The sequence below is a fragment of the Salvelinus alpinus genome, chromosome 11 (genome assembly GCF_045679555.1).
Source record: "Salvelinus alpinus chromosome 11, SLU_Salpinus.1, whole genome shotgun sequence".
Classification (NCBI taxonomy): Eukaryota; Metazoa; Chordata; class Actinopteri; order Salmoniformes; family Salmonidae; genus Salvelinus; species Salvelinus alpinus.
The window spans coordinates 74,470,958-74,487,178 of record NC_092096.1 but is presented as its reverse complement, the minus strand read 5'-3'; the positions used below and the strand labels follow the sequence as shown (position 1 = coordinate 74,487,178).

The 16,221-nt window shown below is 44.7% G+C and overlaps 1 protein-coding gene across 2 annotated transcripts in view; it reads right to left on the bottom strand.

The window, feature by feature from the left end:
- The window catches only part of LOC139534795 (TSC22 domain family protein 4-like), a 53,127-nt gene extending 42,184 nt beyond the window's left edge, over positions 1–10,943 (bottom strand). Inside the window, exons 1-3 of one of the 2 annotated variants that reach the window (XM_071334253.1) lie at positions 10,421–10,943; positions 10,175–10,255; positions 2,457–3,161 (exon numbers count right to left, since the gene is read on the bottom strand). In XM_071334253.1, the coding sequence (XP_071190354.1) occupies positions 2,457–3,161 (705 nt within the window). In that variant the 5' untranslated portion in view covers positions 10,175–10,255; positions 10,421–10,943. Of the gene's footprint in view, positions 1–2,456; positions 3,162–10,174 lie in introns of both variants that reach the window. The other variant, XM_071334252.1, reaches the window with a different exon arrangement.
- Between the last annotated feature and the right edge of the window lie 5,278 nt (positions 10,944–16,221).

Genomic DNA, 16,221 nt, shown 5'->3' with positions numbered 1-16,221 from the left:
GTCTTCCAGGTCATGTGTCTTCTCAGTCATGTTGACACTGGTCTACTACTATTGTCTTCCATGTCATGTGTCTTCTCAGTCAGGTTGAGACTAGTCTACTACTATTGTCTTCCATGTCATGTGTCTTCTCAGTCATGTTGACACTGGTCTACTACTATTGTCTTCCAGGTCATGTGTCTTCTCAGTCATGTTGACACTGGTCTACTACTATTGTCTTCCATGTCATGTGTCTTCTCAGTCATGTTGACACTGGTCTACTACTATTGTCTTCTATGTCATGTGTCTTCTCAGTCATGTTGACACTGGTCTACTACTATTGTCTTCCAGGTCATGTGTCTTCTCAGTCAGGTTGAGACTGGTCTACTACTATTGTCTTCCATGTCATGTGTCTTCTCAGTCAGGTTGACACTGGTCTACTACTATTGTCTTCCATGTCATGTGTCTTCTCAGTCAGACTGGTCTACTACTATTGTCTTCCATGTCATGTGTCTTCTCAGTCAGACTGGTCTACTACTATTGTCTTCCAGGTCATGTGTCTTCTCAGTCAGACTGGTCTACTACTATTGTCTTCCATGTCATGTGTCTTCTCAGTCAGACTGGTCTACTACTATTGTCTTCCAGGTCATGTGTCTTCTCAGTCAGACTGGTCTACTACTATTGTCTTCCATGTCATGTGTCTTCTCAGTCATGTTGACACTGGTCTACTACTATTGTCTTCCAGGTCATGTGTCTTCTCAGTCATGTTGAGACTGGTCTACTACCAGGTCATGTGTCTTCTCAGTCATGTTGACACTAGTCTACTACTATTGTCTTCCAGGTCATGTGTCTTCTCAGTCATGTTGAGACTGGTCTACTACTATTGTCTTCCAGGTCATGTGTCTTCTCAGTCATGTTGAGACTGGTCTACTACTATTGTCTACCAGGTCATGTGTCTTCTCAGTCAGACTGGTCTACTACTATTGTCTTCCATGTCATGTGTCTTCTCAGTCAGACTGGTCTACTACTATTGTCTTCCAGGTCATGTGTCTTCTCAGTCATGTTGAGACTGGTCTACTACTATTGTCTTCCAGGTCATGTGTCTTCTCAGTCATGTTGAGACTAGTCTACTACTATTGTCTTCCATGTCATGTGTCTTCTCAGTCAGACTGGTCTACTACTATTGTCTTCCAGGTCATGTGTCTTCTCAGTCAGGTTGAGACTGGTCTACTACTATTGTCTTCCATGTCATGTGTCTTCTCAGTCAGGTTGACACTGGTCTACTACTATTGTCTTCCATGTCATGTGTCTTCTCAGTCAGACTGGTCTACTACTATTGTCTTCCAGGTCATGTGTCTTCTCAGTCAGACTGGTCTACTACTATTGTCTTCCATGTCATGTGTCTTCTCAGTCATGTTGAGACTGGTCTACTACTATTGTCTTCCATGTCATGTGTCTTCTCAGTCAGACTGGTCTACTACCATGTCATGTGTCTTCTCAGTCAGACTGGTCTACTACTATTGTCTTCCAGGTCATGTGTCTTCTCAGTCATGTTGAGACTGGTCTACTACTATTGTCTTCCATGTCATGTGTCTTCTCAGTCAGACTGGTCTACTACCATGTCATGTGTCTTCTCAGTCAGACTGGTCTACTACTATTGTCTTCCATGTCATGTGTCTTCTCAGTCAGGTTGAGACTGGTCTGCTACTATTGATTTAATGTATTGTTATTCTCATTAATATTGTTGTTGTAGTTGCTGGTAATCCCATTCCCACTACTACTATAATTATTGCTGTTGGTCCACCATTTTTGTTATACGTATCCTTTGACAATGTAAGTCATTTAACTTTCCATGTCAATAAAGTCTACTGAATTTAAATTTAATTGAAAATTGAGATACAGAGGGGGGAGAAGGAGAGCGAGAGGAGAGTGAAACAGAGGGGAGATAGGACAGAGAGAGAGACAGAACAAGGGGAAAGAGAGAAAGATAGGGGAGAGACAGAGGGCAGTGAGAGAGAGAGGGGGAGCGAGAGAAAGGGGGGGAGAGAGACACAGAGAGGGGGGGGGACAAAGAGACACGGGGAGACGGACAGGGGGGGGGGGACAGAGGGGGGAAGATGGTCAGAGACAGAGACGGGGGAAGATGGACAGATAGAGGGGGGAGAGAGAGAGAGAGGGAGACTTTTTTTTACACACGTGCGCTATCAACAAACCTCTGCTTGGGAATGTAGGAAAGTGTGTGTGTATTGTCTGTGTGTGTGTATTGTCTGTGTGTGTGTATGTGTGTGTGTATTGTCTGTGTGTGTGTGTATTGTCTGTGTGTGTGTGTATTGTCTGTGTGTGTGTGTGTGTGTGTGTGTGTGTGTATTGTCTGTGTGTGTATTGTCTGTGTGTGTGTGTGTATTGTCTGTGTGTGTGTGTGCATTGTCTGTGTGTGTGCATTGTCTGTGTGTGTGCATTGTCTGTGTGTGTGTGCTCACCCTCCCGGTAGCGTCCACGTCCAGGCGTAGAGGGGGTGGGATGTTCCGTGGGCGGGGGCTGGGCAGCGGGGGCATGGAGTCGACCACTCGCGAGTTGAATCTTTCCAGGTGTGTGGGAGAGGGCGGGTCGCTGTGGTGGAGGAGCGGCTTCAGCCCTCCAAACCCCTCCCCATCTGACCCTATTGGCTGTGCCAGCAAGTGGGAGGTACCCTGAGAGTGAACAAGGTGTCCCGTCCTGAGTGTGCGCACTTGTCCCAGTAGCTCGCTTCCAGCACCTCCCCCAGCCCTCTGTAGACCAATCCCCTCCAGCGACTCCAGAGAGTGGGCGTGTCTCATGCTGTCCATCACCCATCTAAGCCCCACCCCTTCCTCTCGTTCCAGAAAGTCCGTACAGGTCCATCGCCCCCGGCAATAGGGTTCTCCATGGCCCTGGCCCAATCTGACAACTCGGAACCTGGAGCCCTGCCCCACAGCATCTTGTGAGTTGGATTTCCTCAGAGAGAGGGGAGTCGTCGGCTGGGAGAAACTTCCCTGCTGGTGGGAGGGGCCAGGCTGGGAGGAAGCAGTGGATTGGCTGGAGGACTGAAGGGAGGGATTTGATTGGCTAGAGGCCTGAACATGGGGTGGAGCTTCCCCAGAGCTCTGTGTGTAGTCTGACGTCACACTAGTAATCTGGAAGCCACTCCTCTTCTTCCCCCCACTCATCTAAACATACAGAGACACACAGTGAGTGCTGGCTGTGTGTCAGTAGGGTTAGGCTCTCTCTAAAACTATGAAAACAAGTGTTGTACTAACATCTATATAGTCCTCTGGTCTGGTCCTGTTGTCCTAACATCTATATAGTCCTCTGGTCTGGTCCTGTTGTCCTAACATCTATATAGTCCTCTGGTCTGGTCCTGTTGTCCTAACATCTATATAGTCCTCTGGTCTGGTCCTGTTGTCCTAACATCTATATAGTCCTCTGGTCTGGTCCTGTTGTCCTAACATCTATATAGTCCTCTGGTCTGGTCCTGTTGTCCTAACATCTATATAGTCCTCTGGTCTGGTCCTGTTGTCCTAACATCTATATAGTCCTCTGGTCTGGTCCTGTTGTCCTAACATCTATATAGTCCTCTGGTCTGGTCCTGTTGTCCTAACATCTATATAGTCCTCTGGTCTGGTCCTGTTGTCCTAACATCTATATAGTCCTCTGGTCTGGTCCTGTTGTCCTAACATCTATATAGTCCTCTGGTCTGGTCCTGTGTGGAGAACAGGACCAGACTGTATATACTGAACAAAAACAGAAACGTAACATGCAACAATTTCAACCATTTTACTGAGTTACAGTTCATATAAGGAAATCAGTCAACTGAAATAAATTAATTAGGCCCCAATTTATGGATTTCACATGACTGGGCAGAGGCGCACATGGCCGCCCACCCGCCCACACGGGGCCAGCCCGCCCACCCACACGGGGCCAGCCCGCCCACCCACACGGGGCCAGCCCGCCCACCCACACGGGCCAGTCTAACCAGACCAATAATTATAATTTATTAATTGAACATGTATACAATATATACTTATTTCACCTTTATTTAACCAGGTAGGCTAGTTGAGAACAAGTTCTCATTTACAACTGCAACCTGGCCAAGATAAAGCAAAGCAATGTGACACAAACAACAACACAGAGTTACACATGGAATAAAGGTACAGTTGATAACACAATAGAAAAATCAATGTAGTGTGTGCAAATGTAGAAGAGTTGGGAGGTAAGGCAATATATAGGCCATAGAGGAAAAATAATTACAACTTAGCAAATTAACACTAGAGTGATAGATGTGCAAGTAGAGATATTGGGGTGTAAAAGAGCAAGAAGATAAATAACAATATGGGGATGAGGTAGTTGGCTGGGCTATTTACAGGTGGGCTGTGTACAGCTGCAGCGATCGGTAAGCTGCTCAGATAGCTGATGCAGAAAGTTAAAAGAGGGAGATGTAAGTCTCCAGCTTCAGAGATTTTTGCAATTCGTTCCAGTCATTGGCAGAAGAAAACTGGAAGGAAAGGCAGCCAAAGGCAGTGTTGGCTTTGGGGATGACCAGTGAGATATACCTGCTGGAGCGCGTGCTACGTGTGGGTGCTGCTATGGTGACCAGTGAGCTGAGAAGGCGGGGCTTCAACTAGCAAAGACTTGTAGATGACCTGGAGCCAGTGGGTTTGGTGACGAATATGAAGCGAGGGCCAGCCAACGAGAGCATACAGGTCGCAGTGGTGGGTAGTATATGGGGCTTTGGTGACAGAACGGATGGCACTGTGATAGACTGCATCCAGTTTGCTGAGTAGTGTTGGAGGCTATTTTGTAAATTACATTGCCGAAGTCAAGGATCGGTAGGATAGTCAGTTTTACAAGGGTACGTTTGGCAGCATGAGTGAAGGAGGCTTTGCTGCGGAATAGGAAGCCGATTCATGATTACATTTTGGATTGGAGATGCTTAATGTGAATCTGAAAGGAGAGTTTACAGTCTAACCAGACACCTAGGTATGTAGTTGTCCACATATTCTAAGTCAGAACCGTCCAGAATAGTGATGCTAGTCGGGCGGGCGGGTGCGGGCAGAAATCGGTTGAAGAGCATGCATTAGTTTTACTAGCATTTAAAAGCAGTTGGAAGCCACGGAAGGAGTGTTGTATGGCATTGAAGCTCATTTGGAGGTTAGTTAACACAGTGTCCAAAGAATGGCCTGATGTATACAGAATGGTGTCGTCTGCGTAGAGGTGGATCAAGGAGTCACCAGCGGCAAGATCGACATCATTGATGTATACAGAGAAGAGAGTAGGCCCGAGAATTGAACCCTGTGGCACCCCCATAGAGACTGCTAGAGGTCCGGACCACAGGCCCTCCGATTTGACACACTGAACTCTGTCTGAGAAGTAGTTGGTGAACGAGGCGAGGCAGTCATTTGAGAAAGCAAGGCTGTTGAGTCTGCCGATAAGAATATGGCGATTGACAGAGTCGAAAGCCTTGGTCAGGTCGATGAAGACTGCTGCACAGTACTGTATTTTATCGATGGCGGTTATGATATTGTTTAGTACCTTGATTGTGGCTGAGGTGCACCCATGACCAGCTCGGAAACCAGATTGCATAGTGGAGAAGGTACGGTGGGATTCAAAACTTGGCTTTCGAAGATTTTAGAAAGGCAGGGCAGATGGATATAGGTCTATAACAGTTTGGGTCTAGAGTGTCTCCCCCCTTTAGAAGACCGTAGAACGGCAGGGCAGATGGATATAGGTCTATAACAGTTTGGGTCTAGAGTGTCTCCCCCTTTAGAAGACAGTAGAAAGGCAGGGCAGATGGATACAGGTCTGTAACAGTTTGGGTCTAGAGTGTCTCCCCCTTTAGAAGACAGTAGAAAGGCAGGGCAGATGGATACAGGTCTGTAACAGTTTGGGTCTAGAGTGTCTCCCCCTTTAGAAGACCGTAGAAAGGCAGGGCAGATGGATATAGGTCTATAACAGTTTGGGTCTAGAGTGTCACCCCACTTTAGAAGACCGTAGAAAGGCAGGGCAGATGGATATAGGTCTATAACAGTTTGGGTCTAGAGTGTCTCCCCCCTTTAGAAGACCGTAGAAAGGCAGGGCAGATGGATATAGGTCTATAACAGTTTGGGTCTAGAGTGTCACCCCCCTTTAGAAGACCGTAGAAAGGCAGGGCAGATGGATATAGGTCTATAACAGTTTGGGTCTAGAGTGTCTCCCCCCTTTAGAAGACCGTAGAAAGGCAGGGCAGATGGATATAGGTCTATAACAGTTTGGGTCTAGAGTGTCACCCCCCTTTAGAAGACCGTAGAAAGGCAGGGCAGATGGATATAGGTCTATAACAGTTTGGGTCTAGAGTGTCTCTCCTTTGAAGAGGGGGATGACAGCGGCAGGTTTCCAATCTTTGGGGATCTCAGACGATACAAAAGAGAGGTTGAACAGACTAGTAATGGGGGTTGCAACAATTTTGGCGGATCATTTTAAAAAGAGAGGGTCCAGATTGTCTAGCCCGGCTGATTTGTAGGGGTCCAGATTTTGCCGCTCTTTCAGAACATCAGCTATCTGGATTTGGGTGAAGGAGAAGCTGGGGAGGCTTGGGCAAATTGCTGCAGGGGGTGCAGAGCTGTTGGCCAGGGTAGGGGTAGCCAGGTGGAAAGCATGGCCAGCCGTAGAAAAATGCTTATTGAAATGATCGATTATCGTAGATATATCGGTGGTGACAGTGTTTCCAAGCCTCAGTGCAGTTGGCAGCTGGGAGGAGGTGCTCTTATTCTCCATGGACTTTAGTGTCCCAGAACTTTTGGGAATTAGTGTTGCGGGAAGCAAATTTCTGTTTGAAAAAGCTTTCCAAACTGACTGTGTATGTTGGTTCCTGATTTCCCTGAAAAGTTGCATATCGCGGGGGCTATTAGATGCTAATGCAGAATGCCACAGGATGTTTTTGTGCTGGTCGAGGGCAGTAAAGTCTGGGGTGAACCAAGGGCTATATCTACTCTTAGTTCTATATTTTTTGAATGGGGAATTATTATTTAAGATATATCTAAGAGAGACCAATGTTATTGTGAAGTGGTTACTGAATAAACTGAAGTTATATCCATTCCACCACCAGCTGCCACATTAAACAACAATATACATGAAATACCTTGTGTCTTTCCCAGCGTTCACTTCCTCTGCTTCCTCGTCACTGAATCGCCCTTTTTGAGCACCACAACTTGCTAATGGCCAGAGCCTAAAATGTTATTTCTGGTCTACCAGCCACTCAAATATTTTTAACCAGACAAATATTTTTTCCCAGTAAAATTACACTGGATGTGCATGCTTTGTTGTTTGTAAAACATTATTACTGGTGAGAAGTAATGTGGTATATTGTTGAATTTCATAAAAATATATTGTGACCAGAGTCTTTTAACCAAAATATGAAACAAAAATGTTCACCTGCCCCTTTAAAGGGCGGAAGGTTACCGTGGTAATGCAAGTCATGTTTGTGCCTGTGAGATCGAGAGCCTGACTAGTATCAGCATTGCTCATCTCCCCTAGCAGTTGAAACTCAAACATTGAAAATCAACCTAGCATCTGAACAAAATAATGTAAATAGCCAAGGAACACAGGGACAGTCTCACTTCAGTTTCAGGTAGATTAAACACTTTTTTTATGCCTGTGCTTCTAAAACTGTATATGTCACTCAGCTCTTCACGTGCACACAGCCCCCAACCAGGCATAGTGACGCAGAAATACTTAGCATATTTTAGTGAGCATTCAGTTCCTGTCAGAATTCCTCAGTAGCAAGCCATAGCCTACAGACAAGGAAAATGCCACAACTCCCGACACAGGAAACCTCCATGCCGGCGGACTACAGAAAAGAATAGAAAATCATCCCAATGTTGGGAAAATAGGCCTAATGTCATTTCCATAACCTAAATAATTCCATATGCAACGTCTAGCCAGCCATATCAATGTTTGAAACCTGGATGTTTTACATAGGCTAAGGCCAAAATCCCACCATAGAAATAAAGCGAAGATTTCCTGATATTGAAACCAGCATTTCTTCTTCTACTACTGTAAAAAGACAGTAAGGCACAATCCTGTTGCATCTTCAGATATGCCCTCTACATTTCTACCATTAGGCTGTATATCCATCTATGGCGCATTATAAAAAACGCATCAGGTGCACGTTTAAGAACGGTGTTCTCCCATAATAACATTCTGGAACAGTGACACATTTGGCTGAGACCAGTGAACATAATGCTGCGCTTGTATGTGAATTATTGATATTGTTAGACAGGTAACTCTTTATCAACATTATAGCAGGGGGCGTAAAGCCATAACACATTATAGCAGGGAGCGTAAAGCCATAACACATTATAGCAGGGAGCGTAAAGCCATAACACATTATAGCAGGGGGCGTAAAGCCATAACACATTATAGCAGGGGGTGTAAAGCCATAACACATGTTTTTCCAGCAGCAGACTTTGATCAATAATGTCAAAAGCTGCACTGAAGTCTAACAAGACAGCCTCCACAATCATTTTATCATCAATTTCTCTCAGCCAATCATCAGTAATTTGTGTAAGTGCTGTGCTTGTTGAGTGTCCTTCCCTATAAGCATGCTGAAAGTCTGTTGTCAATTTATTTACTGAAAAGGTAATTAAAGTAGTCAGCAATATCAGTGGGCTTTGTGATGAATAAGCCATCTGATTCAATGAACAATGGAGTCGAGTTGGCTTTTTTCCCAGAATTCCATTTAAGGTGCTCCAAAGCTTTTTATTATCTTTCTTTATATAAATGTATCTTTGTTTCATAGTATAGTTTATTTAGTCACATGATTTCTTAATTTGCAGTACGTTTGCCAATCAGTTGGACTGCCAGACTATTTTGAACTTTACAAATCAAAACTGTATTTTTAGCAGTTAGGCTTTATCAATATCTTGAAATATAAATTAATTAAGTACACATCGTGACAGTTAGAGGAGCAAGAGGTTTCACCAAATACAGATATTACAGTAGTACTTTACAACACCGGTCTTCATAGTGGACAATGATATACAGTAGGGTTAGCAGTAGTCTCCATAGATGGGATACATAGATACTACAGTATCTATTACAGCCCTTCAGAGGGTCTTCATAGAGGACAGATATAAGTATTAATGTCAGACCAGTACTAACCTACTGCTAACCCTAAAGAGGGGTAGGGCTCCACACGGTTCAACAATCACTCAGCTATGCGCTTGAAATGAATTCCGCTCCGTGACGTCATCAGTCATAACCCACAATGGGTCCTCTGCGCAGCACAAGGCGCGACACGTCAATACGCATCCGAGCCCCTTCTGTGCCATTCGAGAAGGGTGCAACTGCAGCCCACAATTTGAGCATTATATGTGGGCATTCCGGAATCTGTAGGAACCCCTCTTTAGACTTCTATTGGTACATGTTTTAACTAGGACTACAATGCGGGAAGCAGGGGCGCTCCAGTACAGTCGATGGCAGTAATGCAACCGCGAGCGAAGGACACTGTGTTAGCTTAGCCAACTAGTCATAAGGAGGACTCCGGTACACAGCAGGTGTGAGGCGACACCGTGTGCTAGCTAACTAGCAAGCTAACTAACTAACTAGCCCCCGCCACCTGCCTACCGGAGTAGCTAGCGGTAGGAGACACCGGTAGACAGTGTCCTTCGCCCCAGCCTGTCGGGCACGACGGTGTTGCTCCAGCTTCCCACCTGTTGTTAGGCGGGGGAGACCGGTAGACAGTGTACTTGGCTCCCGTACACAGGCGACGGGGGTGACACCGTGTGCTAGTTAACAAAGCTATCCCTAACAAGCAAGCTAGCTAGCACACGGTGTCGCCCCAGCTTCCCGCCTGCTGTACTAACGGGAGGCAGGGGCGACCAGAAGACTGTGTCGGACACTGTTTTCCTGCAGTTCGATGGTGGGAGCGAAGGATACTGTCTACCAGTGAAAAAACGCATAACACTTTTATTTCCCTTTTGACCCACATTCAAAGTGTCACACTTTTGGGTGGGGGTTCATGCAGGAACCAATGCAATACTCCTTCCTGCAGATAGAGGAAGTCCACATTGGGGGCTGCAGTTGCACACCATTGTGCCATTCACCATGTCCCTCAATTAAATCTCTCTCCTCTCTCTTTCACAACTTTATTTAAAAGTATTTTTTCCTTCTTGGTGAAATTTGTTAAAGGCAAAAGATGACGTACCTTGTCCTGGATCGCTAACCGGATTCTGTAGCGGGAGCAGTATGCAGGGTTCCAGGGGTTTCAACCGTGTCTGTCGAACATCTAGAGATGGTAGCTTCTATATGAGCTAGCGACATGACATCTCATCACTGCCGGACAAACACACTGCATAACCTTAACCAGTTTGATGTAGGTATAAATAAATCTAAACTTTATTATAAGACCTTTCATAAAAGTTGTAGAAAAAGTTGGAAAAGTACTTCTGACCCCATCGCCGCTCGCTCGGTCGGTCGTTTCCAGGCTCACCCCACGGTAATAATATCCCGTTGGACCAGAGAGATGAGCAGGGACCGTGTCGGGCAGGGGTGAGGGGAGTCGGTTGCAGTCCCGTTCCTTGTTCGGTCCTGTGCTAGCAGCTCTTCCATGGAGCCCCGGCCGAGACCGGCATCAGTAGTGTAGCCACGGAGAGGGAGAGCAGGCTGGAGTTATCACACACACCAGCCCGTTTTTAGCTTGCCTGGTACTTATACTTATCACCACACACGTTAGCCTACTAGCTACAGTAGCTAAACATTATAGCTAGCTAGTTAACTACTGTAACTAACTACTTCTGCTTTCCGCAGCGGCGCCGTCTTTCTGTCTCCAGTCACTCCTTCCCCCGTCTCTCTTTGCTGGAAAAAGAAGGGTAGCGTTCTGCTTTCTCATTCAGCTATAAAAGAACGGTTCTGGTCTCAGTATCTAGCTACATGTTTTTCTATTTAGCAAACTGTTGACAACTTCTATAAATCCGGAAGTTACGCCCCCGTGGAGCCTCGTGTTTATGGTACCCTGGTGACCCCTGCTGGCCAGATCAGATTACTACAGCCTTCCAGGTGTTAAAAATCTCCCCCTGCCACATTTCTCCCTCCCCGACCCATCTAATTTCCTTATGTTTGTGGCTAGAGTCAAATACTTTCTGTGACACACATCAGAGTCAAATACTTTCTATAGAACAAACTTAGTCAGGATAGGCAACCGAAATGAATAATGAATGTATGTGTGTTATATTAAACATAGAAGGAGTAAAATGTTGGCAAGCAATAAACATTTCAGAACAACTATGGCTGAATTATTATCCTTACACTTTCAAAATACTAGTCGAATAAGACATGGGAGAGATGACGAATTTTGGCAAAGAGATTTATTTATAGACTAATACAAAATCAGTAGAGGATTTAGGTACAGGGCACATGGGCATCTTGCCGCCCGGGGGGCGTGTTGCGGGCGGGCGGACGGACGGGGAGGTTCGCCCAGGACGCCATACAAGCTAAAACCGCCACATACACTTGAAACAAATAGCCAAATCGAAAACTGCAGACAAAAATGCTTTTTGCTACTAAGATCAGTGACATGTAGACTAAACTGACAACGGAATGAAGAGCAGAAATCTGAACTAGCAAGTTGCAGCAATGAATGTTTGTTTATGTGTAACTCTGTGTTGTTGTTTGTGTCGCAATGCTTTATCTTGGCCAGGTCGCAGTTGTAAATGACAACTTGTTCTCAACTGGCCTACCTGGTTAAATAGAGGTGAAATAACATTAAGAACGCAAAGGGGGGTAGAATTCAGTCAGGGGGGAGATTTTCGACACAACACCTGTCTAGAAGCACCTTTCGAGGCTCCTACATTTATGCTTCAGTTTAACTGATGCACAGAAAGACTATTTCCAAACATGGCCACTTAGAGAAGTCAGATATGAATATTCCTAATAAGACACTTTAGTCATCACTTTTGTGCACAAAAACATCCATTGAATTATTCAAATAATTGTAGCTGAGAATGAAGATATACATTTGTTTAATTCATCCAATGTCTGCCATGTTTTTTGATGACATATTTCAGTCTACACATTTCAGCCTACACATTTCAGCCTACACATTTCAGCCTGCACATTTTAGCCTACACATTTTAGCCTACACATTTTAGCCTACACATTTCAGCCTACACATTTCAGCCTGCACATTTCAGCCTACACATTTCAGCCTACACATTTCAGCCTACACATTTCAGCCTACACATTTTAGCCTGCACATTTCAGCCTACACACACTATGTGATAAATGGTAGCCAATTTAAATCCGACCACCTCATTGACACAACTCTGAAATATAGGACTCTGGAGTCCGATGCCCAAAAACGAGTTCACAAACGGTTCACATCAAAAATCACTTTAAATTCTTAAACCAATTAAAGATACAATATGTAACATTTTGGGTAACCTGACCAAATTCACATAGAAAGGTGAGTTATAGCTCTTTCATTCACATTGAAAGCAAGCCTAAGAAGTGTTAGATCTGTTCTATGTGCTCTATTTCTATGCTTCCTGTTGTGAAGTTTAGTTTTTATGTCTTTTACTTACAGTTTTGTACAGCTGAAACTACAATATTTTTGTCTATGGAATATATTACACAGCGGTTTAGATGGTACAATGATTATCTACGCAATGACTGCTTGTTTTGTTTTTGTCACATAAACTTAAATTAGGCAAACTATTACAATTTTAGTAACCAGGAAATGGCGGAGCGATTTCTGCATAGTACATCTTTAACGGTGACAATGGTTCAATTACTTTAACGATCAATAAAAAAATGAAGACACATTTGTATTTATTATGGATCCTCGTTAGTTCCTGCCAAGGCAGCAGCTACTCTTCCTGGGGTTTATTATGGATCCCCATTAGTTCCTGCCAAGGCAGCAGCTACTCTTCCTGGGGTTTATTATGGTTCCCCATTAGTTCCTGCCAAGGCAGCAGCTACTCTTCCTGGGGTCCAGCAAAATTAAGGCAGTTTATACAATTTAAAAAACATTCCAATACATTCACAGATTTCACAACACACTGTGTGCCCTCAGGCCCCTACTCCACCACTACCACATATCTACAGTACTAAATCCATGTGTGTGTATAGTGCGTATGTTATCGTGTGTGTGTATGCATGTGTCTTTGTTTGTGTTGCTTCACAGTCCTCCCTGTAAGGTGTTTTTTAAATCTGATTCTACTGCATCAGTTACTTGATGTGGAATAGAGTTCCATGTAGTCATGGCTCTATGTGGTACTGTGCGCCTCCCATAGTCTGTTCTGGATTTGGGGACTGTGAAGAGACCTCTGGTGGCATGTCTTCTGGGGTCTGCATGGGTGTCTGAGCTGTGTGCCAGTAGTTCAAACAGACAGCTCGGTGCTTTCAACATGTCAATACCTCTCATAAATACAAGTAGTAATGAAGTCAAGTCCTCCACTTTGAACTACTGTTGTATCAATACGTTTAGACAGTTTACAATCCAGGGTTACTCCAAGCAGTTTAGTCATCTCAACTTGCTCAATTTCCACATGATTTATTACAAGATTTAGTTGAGGTTTAGGGTTTAGTGAATGATTTTTCCCAAATACAATGCATTTAGTAACTTATTCCTTGCAACCCACTCTGAAACTAACTGCAGCTCTTTGTTAAGTGTTGCAGTCTTTTCAGTCGCTGTAGTAGCTGACTTGTATTTATTTTATTGATTTGTATTTAAGATGTCAGGGCTCTTAGTGTTGCGAGCTTTTTATGCCTCAAAAGCTGTGCTTGCAAGCTCTCTGAGTTGTAAGATATGCAAGCCAACATGTGCTGTATGGCCCAAGTAGGTAATGAAGGTGTGATGCATGTTTGACAGAAACATTTGTTTGAATGGCAATAGCTCTTCCATTCCTGTTTCAGTGAGTAGGCCAAAGTAAGCTGAACGAAGCCTATGATAGTAAGCTTGTGGGTGTTCATTCCGAGCTTGTTTGACCGTGTTAGCCAGTGAGCTATCGTATTTGCGAGTCGCAGAACCACTGAATTCTAATTTCAAAGCTGTGGCATGTGTTGCTGTTGTAGACATGTCTATTCGACGTTCGCTTCAACATGTAAAGCCTGTCAGAACCTGTAGCATCTGGGTAGCCTGTAGCATCTGGGTAGCCTGTAGCATCTGGGTAGCCTGTAGCATCTGGGTAGCCTGTAGCATCTGGGTAGCCTGTAGCATCTGGGTAGCCTGTAGCATCTGGGTAGCCTGTAGCATCTGGGTAGCCTGTAGCATCTGGGTAGCCTGTAGCATCTGGGTAGCCTGTAGCATCTGGGTAGCCTGTAGCATCTGGGTAGCCTGTAGCATCTGGGTAGCCTGTAGCATCTGGGTAGCCTGTAGCATCTGGGTAGCCTGTAGCATCTGGGTAGCCTGTAGCATCTGTAGCCATCCAAACATTTATTGTGGAACTGGTATTCCTGGGAGTGCATTCTGATGAAGATCATCAAAAGGTAAGTGAATATTTATAATGCTATTTCTGACTTTTGTGACACCTCTCCTTCTTTGGAAAATGGCTGATTGTTTTTCTGTGACTTGGCGCTTACTAAACATAATCGCAAGGTGTGCTTTCACCGTAAAGCATTTTTTAAATCTGACACAGCAGTTGCATTAAGGAGAAGTTTATCTATATTCCCATGAATAACACTCGTATCTTTTATCAATGTTTATGATGAGTATTTCTGTAATTTGATGTGGCTCTCTGCACTTTCACCGGATGTTTGTTTGAGACAATGCATTTCTGACCATAACACACCAATTTCAAATTAGGTTTTTGGACATAAAGATTAACTTTATCGAACAAAACACACATTTATTGTGTAACATGAAGTCCTGTGAGTGCCATCTGATGAAGATCATCGAAGGTTAGTGATTAATTGTATCGCTATTTCTGACTTTTGTGAGGGCTCTCCTTTTCTGGAAAATGGCTTTATGGTTTTCTGTGACTAGGTGCTGACCTAACATAATCGTTTGGTGTGCTTTCGCCGTAAAGCCTATTTGAAATCGGACACTGTGGCTGGATTTACAAGAAGTGTATCTTTAAAATGGTGTAAAATACTTGTATGTTTGAGGAATTTTAATTATGGGATTTCTGTTGTTTTGAATTTGGCGCCCTGCAATTTTACTGGCTGTTGTCGAGGCGCGTCCCACATATCCCAGAGAGGTTTTAATGCAGGGAAACTTAAATCAGTTTTACCAAATTTCCATCAACATGTTAAATATGCAACCAGATGGAAAAAAATTCTAGATCACCTGTACTAGACACACAGAGACGCGTACAAAGCTCTCCCTCGCCCTCCATTTGGTAAATCCTACCACAACTCTATCCTCCTGATTTTAGCAGGAAGCACCAGTGACTCGGTCTATAAAAAAATTGGTCAGATGAAGCAGATGCTAAACTACAGGACTGTTTTGCTATCACAGACTGGAACATGTTCCGGGATTCTTCCGATGGCATTCAGGAGTACACCACATCAGTCACTGGCTTTATCAATAAGTGCATCGAGGACGTCATCCTCACAGTGACTGTACGTACATACCCCAACCAGAAGCCATGGATTAAAGGCAATATTCGCACTGAGCTAAAGGGTAGAGCTGCCGCTTTCAAGGTGTGGGACTCTAACCCGGAAGCTTACAAGAAATCCTGCTATGCCCTGCGACGAACCATCAAACAGGCAAAGCGTCAATACAGGGCTAAGATTGAATCGTACTACACCGGCTCCGACGCTCGTCTTATGTGGCAGGGCTTGCAAACTATTACAGACAACAAAGGGAAGCACAGATGCGAGCTGCCCAGTGACACGAGCCTACCAGACGAGCTAAATCACTTCTATGCTCTGTGGTATCCCAGGAGGTCTACCCCGGGGGATGGTAATAGATGGGAGGTACGTGAGACGACGTTGGCTCCCTCTGCTGGGGATACGGGAGCTGGGCACCCCGACACGGACAGATATCAGTGGAAGTAATTAGAGGAAAGTGCCAACCAGCCGTGGAGGCTAAATAAAAGGAGCACGATGGCACACCGCGAGGGAGAAGGGAGAAAGACGGACACCAGTTAAGAGAGAGAAGGGAGAAAGACGGACACCAGTTAAGAGAGAGAAGGGGGAGAGACGGACACCAGTTAAGAGAGAGAAGGGAAAGAGACGGACACCAGTTAAGAGAGAGAAGGGAGAAAGACGGACACCAGTTAAGAGAGAGAAGGGAGAAAGACGGACACCAGT